Source organism: Coregonus lavaretus, assembly GCF_964263955.1.
Source record: "Coregonus lavaretus genome assembly, chromosome: 37".
In the NCBI taxonomy this organism is placed as follows: Eukaryota; Metazoa; Chordata; class Actinopteri; order Salmoniformes; family Salmonidae; genus Coregonus; species Coregonus lavaretus.
Window position 1 is genome coordinate 20479379 of NC_140024.1, and position 20784 is coordinate 20500162.

The 20784-nt window shown below is 43.3% G+C and overlaps 1 protein-coding gene across 1 annotated transcript in view; it reads left to right on the top strand.

Moving 5' to 3' along the window:
* LOC311111377 (thrombospondin type-1 domain-containing protein 4-like) overlaps window positions 1-19950 on the top strand; it is a gene marked incomplete at its 5' end in the record, with an annotated part of 40611 nt that extends 20661 nt beyond the window's left edge. The window contains 11 exons of the mRNA XM_084154094.1: window positions 10495-10702; window positions 13418-13593; window positions 13696-13819; window positions 13967-14164; window positions 14334-14463; window positions 14746-14950; window positions 15476-15649; window positions 17405-17578; window positions 18014-18193; window positions 18366-18510; window positions 18769-19950. Coding sequence (XP_084010220.1) covers window positions 10495-10702; window positions 13418-13593; window positions 13696-13819; window positions 13967-14164; window positions 14334-14463; window positions 14746-14950; window positions 15476-15649; window positions 17405-17578; window positions 18014-18193; window positions 18366-18510; window positions 18769-18911 — 1857 coding nt within the window. The 3' untranslated portion in view covers window positions 18912-19950. The remainder of the gene's footprint in view (window positions 1-10494; window positions 10703-13417; window positions 13594-13695; window positions 13820-13966; window positions 14165-14333; window positions 14464-14745; window positions 14951-15475; window positions 15650-17404; window positions 17579-18013; window positions 18194-18365; window positions 18511-18768) is intronic.
* Between the last annotated feature and the right edge of the window lie 834 nt (window positions 19951-20784).

Consider the following 20784-nt stretch of genomic DNA (forward strand, 5'->3'; position numbering starts at 1 on the left):
ACACACAATTGGAGATGTAATGGAATTAGATGCACCTGTGGCCTAAGGAAGAGGGTGTGTCCTCTAAAAGCCTGCTGGAAGTAGAGAGGAGAGGTGTAGACCCCTCTCTCTCTCTCCTCTCTCTCTCTCTCTCTCTCTCTCTCTCTCTCTCTCTCTCTCTCTCTCTCTCTCTCGCTCTCTCTCTCTCTCTCTCTCTCTCTCTCTCTCTCTCTCTCTCTCTCCTCTCTCTCTCTCTCTCTCTCATCTCTCTCTCTCTCTCTCTCTCTCTCTCTCTCTCTCTCTCTCTCTCTCTCTCTCTCTCTCTCTCTCTCTCTCCCTCCCTCCCAGAGGCAGACTGACTGACAGCCAGTGACTGAGCAGCCTGTCTGCAGCAACACATAACAGCTGCACACATGTTTACAGGGATTGTAGTGTATTGGGAAGAGAGCTTTTCAACAGCATGTCTATCTCTATAATCTCAGACACATCAGCTACTAAAATGCTCTTTGTCTACAAATCAAATACAGCCACAATGCCCTGATGCACCCACTATGGTCATATACTTTTATGTGAAAACCAACTGTCATAGTCTGATGAAGAGCGCACTCCTAACTTCAGTGTGTCCTGATGAATTAGGGTTTAATGTTGTGGAAACAATGGTGCAGCAATAGGAAAACCATATGATGAGTTCAGGCTTTTTGGCTCAGGCTTTTTTACTTCCAGCCTTCCTTGCGACGTGGCAATTAAGTGCTTGAGTATGCTTGTATAAGAGAGAGTGCAAAGGGATCATATTGTTGCAGAGTTTGTGGTTTCTCCAGGTTTAAGAATATGAAATGTTGTCCGTAGTGTGTCTATTTCCTTGTTAGAATGCCCACTTGACCAAAAAGTATTTGGGGCTGTTATGTTACTTTTCTTTGGCTGTCTGCTGTGTTCCATTGTCAGTGGTCTAGATTACAATGCAATGGTATTCTATCAAGTCCTACTAAAGAATGCTCAGCAAAGGTATCCAGTTGAGTTGTCTCACCGACACCTGTCCATTGTTGCCCACACAGTAGGAGGCTTCATGTTCCACTTCATTGTCTCCTCACCTCACTTCTCTCCTCACTTCTCTCTCTCTCTCTCTCTCTCTCTCCCTCCCCCTCACTTTTCCTCTTAAATGCCCCAACCTCCACAGATACGCCTCCTCCAGCTCAGTTTACAAGGCTGTGCATAGAGATCAGCACAGTAGTGGTTTTGGCGTTCACTGCGCTACAGAGGCAAGGCAAAACAGCCAGGAGCAGCTACCGTTTTGTACAGGACCTGTCTGAATGCATGACTGAGAGCTGCTGGTCAATAGTTCTTGGCCACATGAGAGAATGCTATCAGGTCTGGCTCTTCTGCTGCTTGTCTGCCTCCTCCACATGCGTGTGACTGCGCAGGGGAACCCGTGGTCACAGGTAAGACTAAAAACCATACCATGGTCTTACTATGGACCCTTTTTTTTTTTTGCTTTTTTTTTCTCTCTGCTTTTCCACAGGTTGGGCTGAGACCGACTGTCTGGGACTGGCTACTCATCGCTCCCAGTCCCAGGACCTCTAGACGTCCCAAACAGACATAAGAGGGACTCCCTCTAAAGCTATGACCTGTATAAACCTGTATTATGAATGTAATTAGCCTGTTTAGCCCGGTGTTCTTCTTAAGTATTTCTTGAGCTGCTGAACTTTAAGTTGATAGTCTGATTCTAGTAGATAGGTTAAGTTATAAGTTACTTCATGTCATGGCTATGAATGCAGATTATAGATCAAGAGGAGGAAGTAGGGATCAGATGAGGTATTTACTGTGGGACTGTTTTCACTGTTAAGCAGCTTTGGTAGTCTGTTCTGTTTACTCTCTAGCGCCTATAAGGCAGGCTGTTACATAGTTATAAAGGACAGTGTCCTACAAAGTTGTACTTAGTATAACTGTGGAAACTCGAAAGGGGGATGAGTGTCGTCCTAAATTAGCCTGTCTGGCTTGTCATAGGGCATAGCTTGGCACAGCTCCGTGTGTGTAGATGAATGACTACATGGCTGTGACAGCACTGTGATACTGCTGCAGAGAGGTGATATACAGTTATAGAAATAGGATGTCTCATTCTAGTTCTGTGTACAGTATCCTGGTTTGATCTGTTCATCATATACCTTGATGAAAGTCATTGTGACCAACATGTTGCATGTGAATGAATGAAGGAGTCCATGCAGCCGGTTTGCTTTGTCTTCTCCTAAACATCTCTGTAAAAATAAGTGATGTCAGGCGAAGCAGCAGTTTGTCATTTGGCAGCTGTTGAGATTGGTGTTTTAGAGAATGATTGCACAGGATTAAGTGTTCCCTCAATTTTTTTTAATTGTACCTTTATTTAACTAGGCAAGTCAGTTAAGAACAAATGCTTATTTACAATGACGTCCTACACCGGCCAAACCCGGACGACGCAGGGCCAATTGTGCGCCGCCCTATGGGACTCCCAATCACGGCCGGTTGTGATACAGCCTGGAATCGAACCAGGGGGTCTGTAGTGAGATGCAGTGCCTTAGACCACTGCGCCACTCGGGAGCCCAATAAAACTCTCACCATAGGGCACCTTTAATTTCTACATGTAAACATGTAGGTGTGTCCTTAAGTTGTCCCTTACCCTGTATTTGGTCACTTGCTGGTTTTTGTTAATCCATTCATTATGTTCCCAACACAGAGCCTCTACAAACAGATAATGATGTCAGAGGAAACCCTCAGTGTTTTAAAGGCTGTAGAATCAACACGGTTTGTGCTATTTCAGAGACATTTACAAGCAGTGGGCATTTATGAGGCTTCTGTGCCCTTGGCCTGAGGCCTCAGGCTGGGAGACGTGAGGTCTCTTTACTGTTGAGAAAACATCCCCCAGTCATGACCAGTATATGTCACTCTACTCTTCACTGTTGAGGACCCCACTCCTATCCGGGGGCAAAAAAAGTATTTGAGTAACTATAGCTTGTTGCCAAACTGTTTTACCATGTTATTACCACTTTGTCCTGTATTGTATCTCGTGTTGATGTACAGTAGCCCTACTTCTCTCAGTGGGAAGAGTTATCCCCACAGTTCAGTCATTATTCCTGGTTGTTTTGGATACCCGCTTGGGGTTTGACACATGTAATGATTGATGTTGGGAAACGCCATGTAGTGGGAAAGAACCCATGAGTTACCACTGTGTGGTCCAAGAAGACCAAGAGTTTGTGCTTCTTTTAGTGGTTACAAGCTCAGATTATTGCCTTGGCTTGGTTGGCTTCCCAACATATCCATGATACAAGTTCCAGAGATGAAATTGGAGGAAAAGTCTGTGATTCTTGAAAGTATGTCTTCCATTCTTCCATTTACAGATGGATTGTGATGGTCCATTTGTCTATTTAATTTTGTTAAGCAAAATGTTTTAAAAAGTGCACACGCATGAAAATGTTATAGGACATAAATATATTTTCTAGTTCTTTGTTGAAGGTTGCCAATTTTCCCTCTCTTCTGTCATAGCAGCCAGAATGGCCATATTTCCTAATCTCCTTTTAATGCTGCAATATGATATGGAAATGTCAATTGGTATTGCAAGTTGTACAGTACCATAACAGGTCTAAAACTATTCATTGGGAGCTGCCCTTGAATGTCTGATGGATGTACCTTACAAAGTGACTTCATCATACTGTATGCAAGTGAAAATCACCTTTCACCTTATGATCACTGAGCAGTCCCCAGCACTACAGTAGCCTACCTTCACCACAGCTGCAGATGTTTTTCCAGTGCTGACTGTGTTAAAGGCAGTGTGTGTCGTTAGCGACCTCACCCTCATTAAACACTGTTCTGATAAAGGAGCTTCTAAAGGGAAGGTAGAAAGGAACACAGCATCTCACCATGTGGGAGACAGATGCTTGTGGCCTACGCCACCGCCAACGTCTGACCACATGCACTTCACATGGACCGACCGACCCAACGGAGGGGGTGGGTTGTTATGCCATACTATGTTACACTGGATTCTGTGTGAGAATTGAAATAGGAATCAGTGGTAAAACACAGACAGACACTATTATATGGGACATGTGACTCTGTATTTTCTAAAGCTATACAGGATGCCAGTATGGTCCTATTCTTAAAGCTGGCCAGTGTTTCAACTCAGCAGGTCCAATATTCAGTGTTCACAGGGTTTGCATTAGTCCTAACAATTTAAAAGGTGATGGAATTGAGCATTTTGTTATTTTGTTATCACATTTACTTTATACCTGTATTGTGAATACCATTCAACAACATCAGCAGCATTGGAACACCTTTGGTCAGAAGTTGAGCTCATTAGACAGTAAGTAGAGTGAGCCTCTGTTCTGAATCCCTGCCTGCCTGTCTGTCTGCCTGCCTGCCTGCCTGCCTGCCTGCCTGCCTGCCTGCCTGACTGCCTGACTGTCTGCCTGCCTGCTGTGGTAGAGAGCACCACCACCTCATTGTGCTGTAGTGTTTAAACAGACAGGAAGGAAAGCGTACATGGACGGAGATTAAATTAAATGAATGGAATGACTGACACATAGCTGAGGTTTGCTGCCCTCTATAAAGCCAAGCCACACCGCTTCCTGACATCCTGACACCAACTCCCAGGGCTGCCTGCCTGGGAGACTCAGCGGTAGCTGGCTGGCGTACTGTACATACACCGACCCCATATGATACGACTATGGCATGTCTAACTTCAAGTCTACACCAAGCCCATATAATACTGTACCACTATAGCATGTCTAGCTTGGGAGACTGACAGGATGTCAGAGTGAGAGCACTTCTAGCCATTCACATCCTAGTCAAGGAAGGTTAGAGGAAGCTCTCTTTACTTTCCTTGACCACAGTGCCTCTGTGATTTCAAACCAGGCAGACAGTGAAGGCATCCTCAGTGAGTGGGTAGGTAGATAGAATACCATAATGAGTCTGGGAGATTATGTTATTTTGGCATTTCTATAGATCTACTGTAGACCTTCATCATTCCAACCAAGTCAGTAGTAGTTAACTATGTTTATTGAATGTAAGTATTATTTTGTGCAGTGGGGAGTTAAACTGAAAGAGTTGAAGTTGGCCCAACTGATTATGTAGACATATCTTGCATTCTGTTTGATTTAAAAGGTTTAGAACCCACTTATTTCTCATTGTCAACACTTCTGATGTATGACCCAGGTTACTATTCATTACTACCATTTCCTCTGGAGCCATGAGTCACATTTTTGATCAAACAGAAAATGATCCCCACTTATCTTTTTTTCATGTTGAGGTTGTGGTCAGTCAGTGAGTTTTCTATAGATCTCAGCATAATGTAATTTCCATTCGGTGGCCATCTTGCTGTAAGGTCACCTCCACTATGAATTATTATCTGGTATGACATTGCCCCAGAAATCTCAGCTTGGAAGCCCAGTAATGTAAATATTACATTTCCAGATGAGCTGGCGTATCATTGCAAGCCAAGTCTTGATAACAGCAATGGCAACGCTCCAGCAGAATTCTCTGCTGGATGTACAGCAAGTGAAGAGTTGAAAATGTACCCATAATGTTCACAAAACAACCTCTGTTACTCTTTGGTCGTAAATTTGGTCGGCAGGTTGTGTGTGTTTCTTTCATGTCAAAGTGGAGTGTTATCGTTTGAAAATAAATGGAGAATGCCTTTAATCTGAAGATATTCTCATAAGAATTTAAGTTGATCAAATGTAATTGGTGAAGCTAGTCCAAACCATTTAGCTGACACTTAATTCTAGGGCCTGTTATTGTTATAAATACGTATTGCATTAATGCAGCATTCATTTAGTTTGTTTTTATTTGATAAACATGCTGAGACAACATGTTAGGAGTTAAAATATTAATGTTATGTTAAATAATATGCACGATTTTAACCTTGGAACATTAAACAAAAATGTGTTTTAGTATCAGTGACCAGATACAGCTGGATGCATGTCTAAGTTTGTGTACCCTGTAATAGTGTTAAGGGACCATGTGCGTTAATATAGTCAATGTCAATCCTTATCCTTATAGGATCATGTATTCAGTGAGCAGTCTTGTTGCTCTCTCAGGGACTCATTGAGGTATCTACCTTCCTGACTCTTCTGACGTTAAGCTTTAGTCAGTAATCACTGGTGGTTTCCAGGCTGGTGGGTCTGGCATGGCACCCAGAGTAACATATCGTGGGAACCCCTAGTCTAAGCTCTGACCAGACCCAAGTACGTTCTGACCTCAAGCCATGGACAAGGTAGAGATCAGAGATCAGAAGAGTTATGGTCTAGGATAGAGCTGTATCAGGGTCAGTTACAGCAATGACTGAATAAAAGTGTCTGCATTGGAGTCCCTGATATGCAGAGTATGTGGTTGATAATGGATCATTTGTGTAGATGGGGCTCCTGAAACAGCTGCATGAATCTGGATGTATTTGTGTTCCATAGTGCTGCCTGATAGGCCTATACTGATAGGCCATCTGCACATGTTGATGTCAATCACTCGTTAGCTTCAATCTCGTTGTCATTAGTGGATTTCTCTGTCTAAACATCCACTCACAAACACTCTCCATTTAAACCCAGGGTCCCAGTACCCGCCTGTGAGAAACCCTAGCAGGCAGTCCGCTACTGACTTTTTCCACCATATTTACTTAATTTACAGAAGATGGGGGAGATGAAGGCCTCGATTCAATCAGAACGAGCGTTAACCCGCATTGGCAGACATACGCATAGCAGATGTTTTGCCGATGTTGGAGGTGCAACTGTGGTGTGAGCTGACAAATAAGTGAGTTGCTGCTTTTGTGTCACAAACCACTCCCTTCCTTATAATCCCCATCGTGTTAGGAGTTCAAAATGGTGATAGAAAGTGTAGGCTTCTAATGCATGTTTTCAATTTCATTTGGATGGGGGGGATTTATAGTCTATCAGCCTAATCGAGGTGTAGACAATAAAACATCACGCATTTCAGTGTTTGAACTTGTAACGCGGCTGCATGAACTTCTAATGCGGCTGCATGGGATTTGTCGGATTACAAAATCGGGTGATTTCGTTGCATCCAATAGCGGTGTCCATGATAAGCTAACGCAAGGAGCCGCTTGTGGATTTGACAGTGCTAACGCAGTTCTACCTTTGACACCGCCAAAACAATCGCTATGCGGGTGTTGGCTAGCGCAGATCTAATAGAATCTAGCCCAAAGTCTTTACAGTTAAAGAAAGATGGGGGCTGGTCGAGTTAAGGACTGTAAGATGTTTCCAACATTCCTGTTAACTCCAGCATGAAGTCACTGTGACCTCTCCTTTCTATATTCATATTTGTATTCCTTGTTGGGAACCTCAAATCAAGACCCCCCACACAGTTAAAAGCAACATTATTGCAAGGCAAGTGTAACCTACGCCAAGCCTGTGGGAAAAGGATTAAGTGACATGGAGTGTCTTTGCAACAGTTTCTTGACAGTGTGTGAATGTTTGCAATGAAATAAATGCCAGTTTTTCCTTCCTTCTTTACCCACTCAATTAAAGTGCATTAGGCAGTTATTTTAAAGCTCCCAAACCTTGATTTCTGAGAAGAGGCGCCTGCACAGCTGAGGACAGGCTTGGGATTAGGATAGCTTTAGCATCATAGTGAGACTGTAGTTTAAGGGTCTCTAATAACCTTATTAATGCAAACTCAAACATTTGTTATAAAGTGGTTACTGGTATGATGAAAAGAGACCAATAGTCTGCTGGTTCAGTAGAATTTCATAAATTCATTCCATTAAATTTAACCAGGGATTATCATCCCTATCATGACAAGCCAATTCCTAAAAGCATAAGACCTTACATCTATTGTATCTGGAAAAGTGCTGTTGGGGTTTATTGGAAGACTGTTGTTTTCAACCGACGTTCCTCACTTTGACTGGTAGTTGACTACCATCCTGACACGTCTAACCATTTCCAGATGAGGTGGATTTTAGTGACATTTAAAGGCCCATTATAGTTCTACTGAAAGGGGATGTCGTCCAGTGCCAAGCAGAATTATAAACCACCCACAGAGAGCAGATTAGAAAAAAGCAATGATGTGGTCTCTGAATAAATTGAGCACTTAAATGCTGTGGATCCCCTTGAAAGGGAAAAACTAGGATCCCTCCAAACTTGGATCCTCATTTATTGTGCACTTTGAGATTTGGGCACAGTCCCACACGCTTTACCCCATGGGGACGTTCATGTGTCCAGACAAGTTCATTGAGACACCTCATTTTGATGAATTCGAGATGCAGGTCCATTTATATTTGATATATCAAGGACAGCCTGAGTGACTGTTTTCAGGTTTGGGAGACAGATGACTGCTAGCTTCACTGTTTTGCATGGCCTATCATCTGTTTCAAAAGTCTGTTTTGACAGTTTATGATTTGAAAGACATACTGGACTGTACATTAACAGTGAAAATATTTGATATGAAATAATCCCCACACACATTCCCTCAATGCTTCCTGTATAGGTCCCATGCCCTAAGCCATTTTACTATATTAAAAGGCTTGGAAAACCTTATTGCACAATTTTTGTAAAAACACTACTGACGCCTCTTAGTCACATGATATTTCATACATTGACTGATTACTCAGATTACTGGTAATAAATGATGTGACTCTCCATTCACACGTTAACACATAGTGATTCAGAGCTTTTCCCACGCAAATGGCCACAGATAACCATTAATCGCCGATGCTTGTCAGGCTGTAGTTTATGAGGGGATGGAAGGAACAGTTCTCTTTCTCCTGGGATTAAGGCTAAACATTGAAATGATATCTGTGATAATGTTGTTGCTTGAAGTCAGGGTGTTTTATGGTGAAAATTGAGAAGACAGATACCACTCACTTGGTATCCCAGTTTTTGTGATAGCCTTGCATACTGTACATGTGATGTATGAAAATATAATAATGTGTAAACTCATATGGAACAATCTATTTTTCATCATCTACCAATCTTACATTTGAATGCCTATAGGCTACAGTATGTACTGTAGATCCGTTTTTATCCAGTCAGCCTTGTGCTTAGAATAATTCCACATTGGCCAATATAACATTTGCCCTGTTTTGTCAAATCTCAGGGCTCTTAGTTTGCTATTCCGTCTCTCATCACTTATTTCCTGTGTAGAAGGAGGTAGTGTGTATTTGTTTTGGCCTGGGTGGAGTGTTGGCCCGATGCAGACCTCGCTGCTATGGGTGGGCGAGAGCCAGGCTTCTGTCTCCTGAGTCTACCCCAATCTCCTCAGTCCACCCCTAGCCCTGGCCTGGCCACCATCTCCCTCTTCCAGCCCCCTGTCCCAGCCTGCATCCAGCCTGCAGCGGACTGTCTTACTGCAGCTCCAGGAAGTCCGCTGAGAGAGCCTGAATCTACAGCAAAAACCTTTTTAATTACGACTGTAGTCTGCTCTTCATATGCATTTGTTTGTGTGATTATTCTATGTAAGCCTAGTTATTCCCCGTGCTTAAGGACCACACATAAAATGTTGTGTAACATTTTTTAGGAATATTGGGACATAATATATACAGTTGGTCTGAGAAAATATGCCTGTTTAGCAAGGCAAGATTCCCATTAGTCCTGGCTTGGGATTGGGAGGAAATTGTTTGTGACGGGGTAATGTCTAGGAACGGGGGGGATTATTCACTGGACTACTGACCGTAACGTTCCCTGAGAGATACTGACTGACTAGAGACTAACGTTGGCAGCCGTCCAATCACAGAGGAGCTTTGCGTCATTAAAACAAAACTGATTTTTTATCCCCTGCTGAACCCTCCCTCGGTCGTCCCTTCGGTTCGAGGTTCGAGTGGTGACGGGCTAAGGGCGTATCCTGATCCTGGCATGCCAGTGTCTACTCTCCACTTCCTAGGGGTCTGGAATTATAGAAGTATGGTGGCCTGCTGGGATCAGTCCCAACCAGGCCCCTGCCTGCAGCACCTGTTCACACAGCAAACTACTTTTACGGCTGGATTGGCTGGATTTATCGACTGCTGATTTGAGTGTTCTATACTTACCGTATCCAGGCTACCTGTAATTTATGAGTGCCAACGTGACAGAGAAAGCTAACACCCCTGAGGATTTGCTCTGAAACTTTGGGAGCCGTTACTACTCTAGCATCGTGCCAAGAATATGCCTGTTGTTGGAATGAAGCCGGGCTCAGACTAATTGGTTGTTGTGTTATGGTAGTTAATTATGTGCAGCAGGTCAGGGAGTTAGAGAGGTGAAATAACATGGGTTTGTTTATGAATATGCTGGGATAAGCTTCGGTTTATTATCTCTCATTCTCCCCTCTTTACTTGATTAATGAGGTTGTTCATGTTATTTACTTTTCCATGCAATTCAGTGGTAAAACAGTTGCTTGTTAAAACAGATGTCTCAGTAGCTCAACAATTGAAAATTGCTTCACCTCAAAAATCCTACAGTCCCTCTGCTTACAACAAAAACACACTGTACTGTTTGTAATGTACCGGTATTGATTAGTGAGATGCTATACATGTCCTCTGTCCCCTCATTTGACCTCCTTCTCCCTCTCTGACAGAGTCTGGGCTGCGATGAGTACCTGGGCTCAGGCAAGGTGATGGACAAGTGTGGGGTGTGTGGCGGGGACAACATGGCCTGTAAGCTGGTGTCAGGGCTCTTCCAGCAGCACAACCTGAACAAGGTGGGCTACCACAAGATAGTGGAGATCCCAGAGGGAGCCACCAAGATCAACGTCACCGAGACGGTGAAGAGCAGGAATTACCTGGGTGAGTAGGACTGTGACTGACCAGGGTTTTAACCCGGGTCTCCTGTGTGCCACAAGACTGTGTTAGCCCACTGAGCTAAAGCCTAGACATTACCCACTGGGCACGGACGTCAATTCAACGTAATTTCATTGAAATGACGAGGGAACAATGTTGATTCAACCAGTGTGTGCCCAGTGGGTAGCTTGGGAGGCCAACGCAAGTCTTCAGGTCTGAGGCAAGGTTACTCAACACACCTCTGTTTCGCTACAGAGTTACCAGCTCTTTATCCACTGCCTCTTAAGCCTCCATACATCTCTGCCTGAATCAGGCCCATGAGCTATGACACATGCAATAACAATTTTAGGTTTTCCCTTCGACCACATGTTAGATTATGATTCACATTACATTAACGGTACTAATAAAAAGTCAACATTTAAAGATAAGCTTCAAGTTATAAAACATCTGACAGCAGTAGCTATTTTAGGTCATGTCTTGCTACATCCGTGCTGTGAGCCTGGTATCAGGCAGCAGGGAACAGCTGCTTGTTAAATTGATTTGATTCATTTAATTAAAAGGCAAATCAAATACAGAGCAGGAGGGCTTTTTCCGGAATTTAGGATTTTCCAAATGTGGGCATTTCTATGTTGTCAGTAGTAAGTAACCACACAGTGCACTTCTGGTTACAATCTTTTATTTAAAAAAAGCCCTTCGCCAAAATTCATTGAATAAATAGGTTATTGTCTTTATAGATGCATAACAGTGTGACACAGAAGTGGGTCTATTTTCAGGAATGACTACTGGAATGTCAGTGTTTTATTGTTGGAGACATTGGTTTAATGAGAGCCATGCCATAGCATAGCAGTGGGTCTGGCAGAGCAGAGAGAGAGAGAGAGGGAGTGCCTGGCCCCCACTTCCCCTGGCCTGGCTGCTCCCCTCAGGGGATAGTACATAAACAAGCTTTCATTAGAGGACCTTTTCCTCCAGCCTTCCCATCCTTTTTAATTAAGGTGAGGAATTTCACTGCTGCCTAGAAAACCAACACTACTGACTGAGCCCAGCGATGGAACCTGCTCTGAAACTACCTTTCAAAGTCAAAACTACTAACTGGGGGTTCCAAGTTATGCCCTGCTTTTTTAATGAGTCCCTACTCAACCCTTACACAATACTTACTCAGTGAGTAAGCACCTTAGCAGGAAATGTAGAGTATGCATGGATAATGGCTCCTTTCAGTGACTGCTGTTCCTGCGTCTGTTGGCGTTGTTGTTGGAAGAGTTCATATGTCATCGGGTAAGAGCTTGCTGTGAATGCAACATCCTGGATAAATGCAAACATTCTGGAGGAGAGATGGAAACAGGAGACAACCGAGGATTCTTCCATTGAACTACTTATCATTACCATTATCCCCTGATGTTTGCCCCATTCTCCTCAATAGACTTCTGTTCTAGTTTATTTCTGCATGGCTAATTTACATTTTTACATTTTAGTCATTTAGCAGACGCTCTTATCCAGAACGACTTACACAGTTAGTGAGTGCACACATTTAAAAAAAAAAAAAAAATTATACTGGCCCCCCGTGGGAATCGAACCCACAACCCTGGCGTTGCAAGCGCCATGCTATACCAACTGAGCTACACAGGGCCTGTGTGCTTTTAGTTGTCCAAACACTCTTATATTCAGTAGTCTTAATGTTACTTGTCTAATGATTTTCGGATGGCCTGTTGCCCTAACCATGGAATTCTCCTATGCGGCTGTAGAGTTCAGAGATTCAGCTACACAATTAACATAAAGCTTTGCCAGCTCTTTACTAACAGGTTTGCTCATTTACAAAAGACACGGCTTTGAAGATACATGTGACAAAATGTATTCAGTTAGCGGTAATTACACCGCTCACTTTTAACTGATTTGCTCATTACATTAAAACTGCTTCACATTAAACAACAGTTATGGCAGAGTGATTGTCAGCATTATTTCCTGTCTGTCTAAGCACAGTAGAGCTGATTGTGACAGGAAGGGTTGCTGTCTGTCTCATGGACATATAACTAATAGAATGGACATTCCCATTCAAGTTGTTGTTCTATGATGGGGGGACTGGCGGCCATATTGAGTGCCCCCATACTTCCTGTAAAGCAGGAAGTTCAGCATTTAAAGGAAAATAGCTCACTCCTTTCAAAAATACAGAAATCAAATCAAATTGTATTTGTCACATGCGCCGAATACAACAGGTGTAGACCATACAGTGAAATGCTTACTTACAAGCCCATAACCAACAATGCAGTTTAAAGAAAGAATACCAAAAAAATAAAATAAAGAGCAGCAGTAAAATAACAATAGTAAAATAACAATAGCGAGGCTATATACAGGGGGTACCGGCACAGTGTCAATGCGGGGGCACCGGTTAGTCGAGGTAATTGAGGTAATATGTACATGTAGGTAGAGTTATTAAAGTGACTATGCATAGATAATAAACAGAGAGTAGAAACAGCGTAAAAGAGGGGGGGCGGGGGCAATGCAAATAGTCTGGGTATGATGCATTTTGAATCATATGACGCTGCGTTTTGCATCATCTGATGCAAAATGTATCATATGGGGATCATTTCTGTATTTTGAAAGTTACATACCTTAAACTTGAGTACTGACATTTTGGGACTAATGAAACAAATACCAAAATATAGTTTTTGGGTGGAGTTTTCCTTTAATGTGGGTTTTATTAACAGTCAACTCATGGTCTGTCTGCAGCTCTGAAAAGCCGCTCAGGTCGCTCCATCATCAATGGGAACTGGGCCATTGACCGGCCAGGGAAGTATGAGGGAGTGGGCACCATGTTCACCTACCGACGACCCAATGAGATCACCAGCACCGCCGGGGAGTCCTTCCTGGCTGAGGGGCCAACCAATGAGATCCTGGATGTTTATGTATGTAACAGCTCATATTGGCACATATTTCTCTGGCAGTTTACACTGGCACATTATGTTGTAATTAACTTGTTCACTGAATAAGTTTTGCTCTGTCCTCAGGTGATCTACCAACAGCCCAACCCAGGAGTGAGCTATGAATTCATCCTTCCCTCCGACAACCCTCAACAGCATCCTGATCACAGGAATCCAGTCCACCCACAGCACCCCAAACACAGGCCTGGAGGTGAGGCTCCCCAAATTTACTGATGCATCCTAAATGAATTATTAGTCCACAACAGGAGGGGGTCACAACCACTGATGGCGCTGCATCTCAATGACTGTGAGTTTTCCCCTGGTTTCGTTGGCTGAAATACTATGTTCAATCTCCCAGGGAACACTTTGCATGGGCAAGGTGGGAATGACCACCATGGCAACCCCAACCAGGAGGGGTACGATCCAGCAGGAGGGGGCAAGTACCCTACCCAGGTACCCAACAACCAGGTGCCAGCGGTCCAGCCACCCAGACGGCAGAGAGAATACAACTGGAAACTGTCTGAGGCAACAGAGTGTAGCGCCTCCTGTGGCAGAGGTAAGACATGGCATGCATCTGTCTGAACTGAAGCCCCAAGAGGTCTCAACCTCTGATGCTCTGATTGATACTAGTTGATCAACTAGGTTTAACAGATTCCCACGGTGAGTAGTGAAGATGCAGTATTGAGTCATGAATATCTAATGCTCTCCTGTGTATTGGTTTTCAGGTAGCAGGTACACCATCTTCCGCTGTGTCCACAGACTGAGCCATGAGCAGGTACCAGAGAACCAGTGTGACAGCAGCACCAGGCCCAGTTCACAGGAGGAGCCCTGCAACCTCCAGCCCTGCCCTGCCTTGTGAGAGACCCCTCTGTCTCAACCACACTTACATTACATACAGGGCTCTTAGACACTACACACACTCTTTCAATACATACACAGAGCTTTAGCAGAAGTCATAGGACCCAGATTTCATATATTTTTCATGAAAAGATCCTGACCCGTCCTCTTTATAGTCTAATAATTAGATCATAATTAGAATCTAATTGGACAATTGACCGCATGTTTTATTAGCTATGTTGGTACCACATCACTATTGTGTCCCTCTGAACATGGGGCCTTGTGTGTCCTACTGTGCAGCTGGGACATTGGTGAGTGGTCGGAGTGCAGTAAGACATGTGGTCTGGGTATGCAGCACCGCCAGGTCTTGTGCAGGCAGGTGTACGCCAACCGGACCCTCAACGTCCACACCAGCCGCTGCCGCCACCTGGAGCAGCCTGAGACCACCAGCACCTGCCAGCTGAAAATCTGCAGCGAGTGGCAGATACGCACCGAGTGGAGCGCCGTGAGTGACAGCTGTCAATCAATCACAAGACAGCACTGACTGACCCCTCAGTCAGCACATAGGATAGGGCTCAAATATGCTTCAAATAGTATTTGTTTCAAATATTTTAGATGCACTTAATTGAGCTTGCTCGGCGCGTTGAACTAATAGAATAGTCTTAAAAGTGTAAACCTACCCACCCATCTGACACTCCAGGCAGGCTCAATCAAAAGTTAAAAGTACTCAGACAAGATTTAACATATTCCATACTGCATTAGAACAATGTATCAGAAAGTACATGAAACCCAATTAGATAAATGTTATCATTCCTCCAAAGTTGCTAACATTCCTTAAATTAAACCCGAGCAAGTATTCTGTGGAGTATTTTCCAAGTTGTGACATGTCTCAGGCCCACTGCACGGCATCCGTTTTCACAGACAACAGGTTACATCCATCAGAGAGAACTGACCCGTGTTTACACTATGAGATGAACTGAACACTGTTTACCCCTATAGTATTCTTTCTGTCCATGCTGTGTTTCCCCAGTGCTCTGTTCCCTGTGGTGTGGGCCAGAGGACCAGGGAGGTGCACTGTGTCAGCAACGTGGGAGACTTTGTGTCGGACGAGGAGTGCAACATGAAGCTGCGACCCAGTGACAATGAGAACTGTGACATGGGGCCCTGTGCTAAGAGTTGGTTCTTCACTGAGTGGGGGAATAAGGCATGTACAGTTGAAGTCGGAAGTTTACATACACCTTAGCCAAATACATTTAAACTCAGTTTTTCACAAGTCCTGACATTTAATCCTAGTAAAAATTCCCTGTCTTAGATCAGTTAGGATCACCACTTTATTTTAAGAATGTGAAATGTCAGAATAATAGTAGAGAGAATGATTTATTTCAGCTTTTATTTATTGCATCACATTCCCAGTGGGTCAGAAATTTACATACACTCAATTAGTATTTGGTAGCATTGCCTTTAAATTGTTTAACTTGGATCAAACGTTTCGGGTAGCCTTCCACAAGCTTCCCACAATAAGTTGGGTGAATTTTGGCCCACTCCTCCTGACAGAGCTTGTGTAAGTCAGGTTTGTAGGCCTCCTTGCTCGCACACGTATTTTCAGTTCTGCCCACACATTTTCTATAGGATTAGGGTCAGGGCTTTGTGATGGCCACTCCAATACCTTGACCATTTTGCCACAACTTTGGAAGTATGCTTGGGGTCGTTGTCCATTTGGAAGACCCATTTGAGACCAAGCTTTAACTTCCTGACTGATGTCTTGAGATGTTGCTTCAATATATCCACATAATTTTCCTTCCTCATGATGCCATCTATTTTGTGAAGTGCACCAGTGCCTCCTGCAGCAAAGCACCCCCACAGCATGATGCTGCCACCCCCGTGCTTCACGGTTGGGATAATGTTCTTCGGCTTGCAAGCTACCCCCTTTTTCCTCCAAACATAACGATGGTCATTATGGGCAAACAGTTCTATTTTTGTTTCATCTGACCAGAGGACATTTCTCCAAAAAGTACGATCTTTGTCCCCATGTGCAGTTGCAAACCGTAGTCTGGCTTTTTTATGGCGGTTTTAGGACTCGTTTTACTGTGGATATAGATACTTTTGTACCTGTTTCCTCCAGCATCTTCACAAGGTCCTTTGCTGTTGTTCTGAGTTCTTCGCTGATTTCTTTTGATTTTTCCATGATGTCAAGCAAAGAGACACTGAGTTTGAAGATAGGCCTTGAAATACATCCACAGGTACACCTCCAATTGACTCAAATGATGTCAATTAGCCTATCAGAAGCTTCTAAAGCCATGACATCATTTTCTGGAATTTTCCAAGCTGTTTAAAGGCACAGTCAACTTAGTGTATGTAAACTTCTGACCCACTGGAATTGTGATACAGTGAATTATAAGTGAAATAATCTGTCTGTAAACAATTGTTGGAAAAATTACTTGTGTCATGCACAAAGTAGATGTCCTAACCGACTTGCCAAAACTATAGTTTGTTAACAAGAAATTTGTGGAGTGGTTGAAAAACGAGTTTTAATGACTCCAACCTAAGTGTATGTAAACTTCCGACTTCAACTGTATGTGTAGGACTGAGGAAATGTACTCTCACCATCACTGTCTAACCCTTTTCTAACCTAATTCTGTAGTAATTGTAGTACTTGATTGGATTGCATCTACTACAGTATTGTATATGCAAGATTATAATTGAAGACAAATTGACTTGATACTACTGTTAAAAATTAGGCTGATGCTAGGGCCGGGATTCAATCAGATCGCACTTTGTCAGCTTTGCACCTTTTAAAGGTAATGTTCCGCATTCACAGTAAACGCTGCGTATGCCGGCTCAATTGGAAATTACCTTTAAATGTCAAGTGCGCTATACACGGATCTACTGCTGATCGGATTGAATCACGCCATAGGTCAACTGTTTGTATTGTTGCTTACCATGTTTTTGCTCTCTGCAGTGTTCTGCTGAGTGTGGGATGGGCGTGCGGACGCGCAGCGTTCTGTGCCTGACCAATCACATCAGCAGCCTGCCTCTGGAGGGGTGTGGTCATGAGCGCCCCGCTGACTCTCAGGTCTGTAATCACGGCCCCTGTGAGAGTCGCATCGAGTGGTTTACAGCCCCCTGGAGTCAGGTAAGACCGGACAACACCGGGTCAAACTGGGCTTGTAGGGACACATCATCTGGGAAAAGATTAAGATGAGGATTTGCTGCTGATTTTACAGATGTCTCCTGTCCATTATTTACATTTCTGCTGATGTCATGTTAGTTGTATTACCTATCCACCCCCCCAACAACAAAACATCTTACCCCAGGATACAAAGAGGAACACTCAGATGTTACAAATTCCTTGTTCATTATTTCCATTTGAAATAGCTTTTTAGTACAGGACTAGGCTTAATCTCTGTCCAGGAAACCGTCCTTGTAAGTAAGGTATACCTTCTATCACATAACTCAGGTCAGCCAATCATGCCTTTTTATTTGAAAAAACTAAACATGTTGAAACAGTTCAGATGTCTCATGTCATGCCCATGTGTAGTTTCCCTATGGTCTTGCCTCCTTCCTCCAGTGCTCAGCGGAGTGTGGCTCGGGCAGCCAGCAGAGGGCAGTGGTGTGTCTGATGAAGTCTGAGGAGGGTTTCAATGTAATGCCGCCATACGAATGTTCCTCTCTCGACAAGCCTCTTAATCAGCAGAGCTGCCACCTCAAGTCCTGCGGGGCCAAGTGGTACCATACAGACTGGAGTGCTGTGAGTAACTGTACATGCACATGCCCACACATGCACACACTCACACATGAAGAAACACAGACACACACGCTCTTATGTGGAGTTGTAACTTGTGAAATACACTCTCTTGTAAGTGCAATTGAAGAAAGGGAGATTGAGGTTTGTACTGTATTCTCTGTCCCTGTCCCTGCAGTGTTCTAAGACGTGTGAGGGGGGCTTCCGTGTGAGGGAGGTGCGCTGTCTGTCTGATGACATGCTTTCCAGTGAGGGCTGTGAGGAGCAGCTGAAACCAGTGGAGAGAGAGGAGTGCAACCCAGAGCCCTGCGTCCCACACATAGGTCAGTTACTACTGTATAGTAAATATGGATCAGGGGCCAAGGCACCTCCTCTGGAATGTCATACAGTTGGATTGGTTAATGATGGCTGGTCTGGTCCTAACTACTGTCAGACATTTTTAATGAGGGTTAGAGGGGATTTTAGTCTAAAATGGTTAAACATTTATGAAGATCTTATTCCATACGGAAAACTTGTGAAAATACTTAAAGATTTCTAAAACTTAAAAATCACTGACTTTCGATATTATGATTGTTTTTCAGACGAGAACTGTCGAGACAAGTATTTCAACTGCAATGTGGTGGTCCAGGCACGTCTCTGTGTGTACGACTACTACAAAACAACCTGCTGTGCCTCCTGCACACGAGTGGCCCACAGACAGTCACAACACAGGGGACTCAGCTAGCCCCCTCTCTCCAGGCCTCAGACCTCTAGGGGGCCTGACACAGTGCCCAGAGCAGGCCCTCAGTCCCTGGGCCAAACACACTGACCCACAGGGGAGGGGACAGTCTAGAACCTGACTCTGGGTGGACACTATAATATGAGTGCTGAAATACAGACTGAAAAACTGAAAGACCGTAAAGAAGCCAAACTTGTTTTTGGCTTGGGAGGAGATTGCCAATGGGCAATACGGGAAACTGAATGGTTCGTGGAGGATGGTTGTGAAGGACACGTTTAACAGAGCTATGAGTGGAGGCGCGATGATCGACAGGGCACCAAACCGAAGAATCTGGAACCACTTTATGGACTGTAACCAGAGTCCCCTCCAATAAAAGTTCCTGTCTGGGCTTTTGTTGTGTTTCGTGGGAAGCAGTTTGTTGCTGCCATTCACCTGAATGGCTTAAGGTCTTGAAAAAGGTATTTGGCCTAAACATTGACAAAATAAACAACGTACAGAGGTAATATCAGGTGTGGGAGTTATCCTTCTTACAACTAAGGACTGCTACCGCATCTGTGATGAGACTCTTGAATAACCATGGCTCTCTTGGATTACATGAAAGGAGAGGAAGATACAGTATGAAAGGAAAGCAAGATTGTTTGTTTTGCGTAATGTATAGACTGCACACATTTTAATAAGCTTCTTTCATCTTTAAAATCCACAATATTTATGATCTAATTAACTACATGTAGTATGAAGTTGCCCAAGCTTGCTCTTAAATTATCCCCAATTACGTATCATGAGGGCTCTATTCAATACTCTCCGACATAGCAGTTTAGTTGACCAAAGATTTCAGTATTTCACAGGAGGACATGTCAAACAGTAATTGCTCAATCTGTCCAGATCTAGGGCTCCATTTAATCTGTACCAGTGAAGCGTTACAGATGGCGCAATATAAATGTTAAGGTAATTTCCGATTGAGCCGACATGTGCAGTGTTTACTGTGATGCAGTCTCCACTAATGCGTAACATTGCCTTTAAATTTCTATCACGCTGTAACGCTGAACTTCCGCGATACGGATTAAATAGAGCCCCAAGTTATGGTGCTAAGACAACTGAAGTTGTAAAGTGTTTTTAAGTGACAGTTTACCAGTTTTACACAGCAACCCTCTAACAAATGTTAGTGATATCTTGTTGTAGTGTATCATATATTTTGCATCACTGCTGTGTGTGTGTGTGTGTGTGTATATATATATATATATATATATATATATATATATATATATATATATATATATATATATATATATATATATATATATATATATATATACACACACGAATGAGTGAATTAAGACGTTGCTGAACTGAAGGCAATTCAGTAGGTCCTCCCAGTGACTGAACAGAGCAGAATGCCCTCTTTATTTATTTGTTGGGATCCCCAGGGAGGGCGCTGGTTTAAAACGTCTGTTACCTCTCCACCAATCGCTGCCTAGGAAAGGGATGTAGGCATTCCAGAGCCCACTGGATGGTTAAAGCAGATGGTTAGAAGTTCTAGAACACTATACTTCTTAAAGAGAAGGTAAAAGAACTACTACATTTGTGTGAGATAAAAAGGATTACACCATTGTACATTTTTATGCTCATGTGAAGATTGAAACTTTAATTCCCTAAAAGGATACTGGGTTATTCATAACACTTTATAACTGCAGTAATGTACCACCATTTTCACAAATAAAATAAAAAAGTAAATTTGAGTAAATTGAAACTTTTACTCATGTAGGCCTGGTAAACACCTAAACAAAAGGTGATACATTGACCATGCCAGTAAAGTATTATGCCCCACTATTTTGTCCTTTATCCTGTATTGTACCTCAAGAGCAAGGAGTTCCTTTTTGAT